General features: G+C 32.5%; 1 protein-coding gene across 1 annotated transcript in view; it reads left to right on the top strand.

Annotated features, from left to right (window-relative positions):
- Positions 1-5,650, top strand: part of LOC122134693 (lysosome membrane protein 2-like) — a 14,714-nt gene that overhangs the window by 6,025 nt on the left and 3,039 nt on the right. The window contains exon 2 of the mRNA XM_042711070.1: positions 1,761-1,921. Within this exon, the coding sequence (XP_042567004.1) occupies positions 1,761-1,921 (161 nt within the window). The remainder of the gene's footprint in view (positions 1-1,760; positions 1,922-5,650) is intronic.

Here is a 5,650-nt window from a genome sequence, read left to right as displayed (position 1 = left end):
TAGTGGTAGTAAAAACATTAATAATGTTACAAAGGATTTTTATTTCAAATAAAAATTGTAATAATATTTCACAATTTTACTCTTACTGCATTTTTATCAAATAAATGCAGCCTTGGTGAGCAGAAAATATTACTTTTAAAAACATAAAAGGTGCTGTATTATAAGTTTTTGACTCTACTAAAGCATAAACATACCATAATAAGTTTGCAGATATTTAAGAAACATGCTAAGTTAACATTTATCTGAAAAACAATGCTACAGTCAGTTATTCTCTTTTGAAAATGTGCGTTCTGAGCCGGAATGTCGGTTTCTGTTTTGGTTTGTGAAATCCGCCCACTGCCAGTTTACCCAATTGTATTTCGGCACCCCAGGTTGCCAGCTGGTGGAAAAAACAGCATATTTCATTTTATTCATTGTCAAGTGCGCTCGTTCCTGTTGGTGTCGTCAAACTGGCAACCTGCGTGTACTTCAAGTCTAAGGAGGAGGGGCCGGGTGAAAAAAACCCTCTCCAATATTTTTAATTTGGACTGCAATACCTAGTTCAAACACTTTGTGTCAATCCTACATACAGCACCTTTAAAAATCTTTTTTTTTAATTACTTACTTAACTAAAACTAATACATAAAAATGAATAAAAACTATATTGACATTTTTTAATTCCAAAAACTAATAAAAAAAAATAAATTAAATAAAAAATTTTAAAGAGCAGGTCATATGGTATTTTAAAGTGTCTTAATATTTTGTTGGAGTCCCTTACAATAGGTTTAAATGCATTTAAGGTCAGAAAATATTGTAATTTTCTCTGAACATACATTTAATATTAGAGTCATTTGCCAATGATTTCGAAACGATTTGTTCCAAGCATAACTTCAGAGCAAACCCCTCCCTTCCTCAAGCCTACTCTGCTCTAATTGGTCAGCTGGCCAAGCCTGTTGTGATTGGCACAGAGAGGAGTCCTTGAGCCAGTTAGCCAGCGCTACCATTGACAAAGCACCTTTAGATAAAACAATATAGTTCTCCAATCTGTTCTTATTATAATGACAAAAAATACAAAAACAGTTATGCAAGCGAATCGTGCCCTCAGCTAAAGTTTAGCTGCTAAACTGTGAATACTTAATACAGTAATGGTGGGTATGTTAGCCGAGTGCTAACGTGACTAACTGATGAAAGGATAGTTTGTAAACCAAAATATGTCTTCTGTGATGTTTGAAGAACGAAAGACAAAAGTTGTTCTGTCTTAACTTTTAATCAGAACACAGAACAGCTGTATCATAGGAGCACCAGCCTTAAATAACTTGCTTGTCTCTCCCGCATTAACCCTATAACTGCCTGTGCCTTTGAACAACATCAGTCTACAAAAATCAACACATTCTCAGGAAATACATTTTATCAGCATTTGAGGAATTTAGGAAAGTTACATTTGAGCGCGCAACAATGTAGCGCTGGAGGTCATGAGGTTGTGACCTCAGGTGACACAGAATGACCTAAATACTTGACCTTTTCCATTTCCAGTGTAATTAATGAAGCAGACGTGATGTCAGCTGTGACTCTGTGCATGATGGCATCAATGTAAAAGTTTATTTTGAAAGATAGTTTTCATTTCTACAAATAATTATAACTTCAATTTATTTAAAACTTCAAAAAAATCAGTTTGACAGCGAATGACCTCAAAGTTTACAGACATGAACTACAGCCAAAAAATGTTTTATTGTAATGTAAAATGTAATGTAAAATATCCCTATTGTGTTGTGTGTGTTCAGGAGATCACGCTGACGGAAGGCAGTAAAATTTTCGCCACGTGGAAGAATCCACCGACTCCGGTCTACATTCAGTTCTTCATCTTCAATGTCACCAACCCTGACGAGTTCCTGAAAGGAGAAGCCAAACCTCATGTTACTACAATGGGGCCGTACACCTACAGGTACACCACCTGAACACAGACGGCTCAGTTTTCATGAATTAGTGAAATCAGTTTTTGTCCTAACTAGCCATAACAAGCATAACAGGGCAGTAGGTCATTGGTCCAAAATCCCTCTCCACAGAACTGCATGACATGTGTAATGTCATGTTATGTTGTTCTGTTTTATGTTAACAACATTATGCAAATAAATAACATTGTTTTGCTATGCTATGTTTTTCAATAAAACATGACATAAAAAACAATATAATATAACATAACTAAACAAAACATAACAGTATCAAGTAAAGCATAACATGTTTTGTTTTTATGTCAAGTATTTATGTTATCAAACAACATATTAAAAGATGACAATCTTAACATGCTTTTTGCAATAAAACATAACATTAAAAAATAATATAACAACTAAACAAAACAAAACATCAGGATCACATAAAACATAACATGTTATGTTTTTATGTTTAAAACAATATAACAAGATATAACAAATATAACATTGTTTTGGTTATACACGTGTTTGGTTATAAAACAACATAAAATATAACATAAAGCATTATATAACATCATAACAGCATCACGTAAAAACAACATAAAACATAACATAACAAAATAATAAGATAAACAACATAACATCAAAACGACATACGTGTTATGTTTTACTGCTTTGTTTTGTTTTTGTTATAAAACATAACTTAGCAAATCAAAATTTAAACTTATAATACTGTAGTATAACAGCGAGACATAACATGTTATGATTTGTTTAATGTTATGTTTTGTTATGTTATAAAACAGCATAAGAAAACATAACAAACGGAAACGCATTTTGCTATGTTATTTTATTTGTTATAAAACAACATAAAATATAACACAAACATGATATAACAACATATCATCACGTTAAACATGTTATGTTATTTTATGTTATTTTTGGTTAAAAAAAACAACATAAAACATACTATTAAAAATAATATTACAAAATAAAGAATAAAGTAACATAACAACATAAAACAACACAAACATAATCTAACATAAAACACATTGTCATGTTTTCCTGTTATGCTATGTCATGTTGTTTTTTATGTTTTGTTATCTTTTAAGGAGTGACTATTTGACTGGGGAAATAGCCTGCCTTGTTGGCAGAGACTATTTGCACAAACTCCGCCCACCAGCATGTGATTTGGACAGTCAATATTACAAAAGACAGTTAACACTTATCAGTTCCAGTAGCACTGATGGTAAAATATATGTCATACTCATTTTGACGCGAGCGATCCGGGTTCCAATCTGCCCAGGTTCGAACCCACCTTTTGGCAAACTTTATTTCAAATCACATCAGAAAATGCCACATTTGAAAGGCATTTATTTTCAATAAAATGAAGGAAATAATCGAAAAGTTGAAAATAAAGTAGGGGTAGGTATAGGGAGGGCTTTATTGTCCCAATAAGGTGGCATCCATTTAATAATTTGAATTAAAATAAAAATTTACACTCATAATAACTAAGTTATTACTGCATGTACCACAATACTGAGGTGCAGATAATTGCCACTATTTAAAATAAGTATTATAAATAGCAGAAAATCCTGCTATTTTAACAGTGTAAATAGAATCTATAGCTATTTGCACTTAGTGTAAATACTGTAGCATATTACTTAAAAATGCTTCTTATTGTACTTAGTGTAAATAGCCACTGCCTGTGTTTTATGTGCTTTCATGCTATGTTTTGTTTTGTCAAGATGTTGAAACAGTCGTGTTACATTATTAATTACATTCAGACACATTTGGGAATGCAGTGACCTAGTAAGCCTGAGCATGCGCAGCCACAAACATATCCGTTCATGTTCTTGTAGGCATATGTTTCAGGCCTCGGTCTCCGGGTTATGTGTCTGGTTTGCTTTGGTCCATGTGTCAGAAGCAGAAGGAGATCAGAGGCACGAGACTCTGTGTTTGACTTCTGCGGCAGACGAGAGTGACACAGTGCTAATGCTCAGAGATTTGAGTCCGGTGTGAATCTAAGCACAAATACGAGATGGTGCGTGAAAATGACTCTATCTGCATTATGTAACTCTTTAATCAATCCCATCATACATCTAAACATATATGTATTATTATAATGTATATCAGAACCCACTTACAAAAAATTTATATTTGTCAAATATAACATAGCATAACTTAGCAAAACAACATAAAACCGCAATAAAACAAAACATAGGTTTTGTTTTTATCTTTTGTTATTATGTTTTCATCTTGTAACATAAAATATAAATAATGAAACAAAACATACAGTAACATATCAAAAGATAAAATAGCAAACCGTCTTGCCTATTTACCTTTTGAAAAACAGTATCAAATAAAACATGTTATGTTTTGCTGTTATGTTTTTTTTGTTATAAAACAGCATAAAACACATTATAACAAAAAACCTAATAACAAATCAAAACAACAACATATTAAAATGTAACGTTATGGTTTGCTATGTTATGTTTTGTTATATGAAAAATAATGTAACAAAACAAAGCATACAGTAGCATAACTTAACAAATTTTAATAAAATAAACAAACATAAAACATACATAAAATAACATGTTTACACACGTATATTTTAATGTGTTTATAAAAAAATAAAAATAGGTAAATTATCAAATGTATATATTATCCTAAAACTTAGCAATTATATTTTAATTTAGTATTATTTCATTTATTATTGAATTATATTTAAATTGTATTTATATTTGTGTGTGTGTGTGTATATATATATATATATATAGCTTTATATGGATCTTAATATATTTATCTTTTTTCTTAAAAAATAAAATTAACAGGTTCTATTGAAATTTTAAATGTAACATTTGCTGGAAACTGAAACACAAGTTTACTTCAGTTAGCTCTGCTAATTTGCAGACATTGATCATCTTTACTGAAGAATTATGTGTGTATTATTAAATACAGTTGCAGCTGAAGCTGAAGCTGTTTTGATGCTGTCATGTTTTATCAGTGTGTTTGCAGTCATGTCACACCCAAGTTGTTTATGTTGTTAAACAAATATCAACGTCTGTGACGTTAACACTCTTAGGGGAAGTCGTGGCCTAATGGTTAGAGAGTTTAACTCCTAACCCTAAGGTTGTGGGTTCAAGTCTTGGGCCGGCAAAAGCCCCGACTGAGGTATCCTTGAGCAAGGCACTGAAGCCCCAACTGCTCCCCGGGCGCCGCAGCATAAATGGCTGCCCACTGCTCCGGGTGTGTGTTCACAGGGTGTGTGTTTACTGCTGTGTGTGTGCACTTTGGATGGGTTAAATGCAGAGCACGAATTCTGACTATGGGTCACCATACTTGGCTGTATGCCACGTCACTTTCACTTTTTTTTTTAACTCCAAGTGGCCGGACCTGTACTCCTCTGCATGGTTTGTTTGCATTGAACTTGAGGGTAATTCAGAGCAAAAAGAAGACACTTCAACAGGAATCAATACGCTCTTGAAACATCAGATGTTTAACCAAAGAGAGGGAAATAACTTTCATGCAAATATCAAGTATAATGCACCACATCATGTACATCATTTTTTTCTGCCCTACAATTATCATTTGCATTATACAGCCATTTGTGTGTAATTTTTCACTTTGCACCATTTTCATTGAAATGATGATTGTGTTTCATTTGCTCTGTACTCAAACTCACACAATGCTAATAAAAGTATCGAATGCAGTATAATAGTATTTTTCCACTCAACTAAATTGCA

The sequence above is a fragment of the Cyprinus carpio genome, chromosome A21 (genome assembly GCF_018340385.1).
Source record: "Cyprinus carpio isolate SPL01 chromosome A21, ASM1834038v1, whole genome shotgun sequence".
Lineage (NCBI taxonomy): Eukaryota > Metazoa > Chordata > Actinopteri > Cypriniformes > Cyprinidae > Cyprinus > Cyprinus carpio.
Note: the sequence above shows the minus strand (reverse complement) of the source record. Positions and strands in the feature narration are given on the sequence as shown.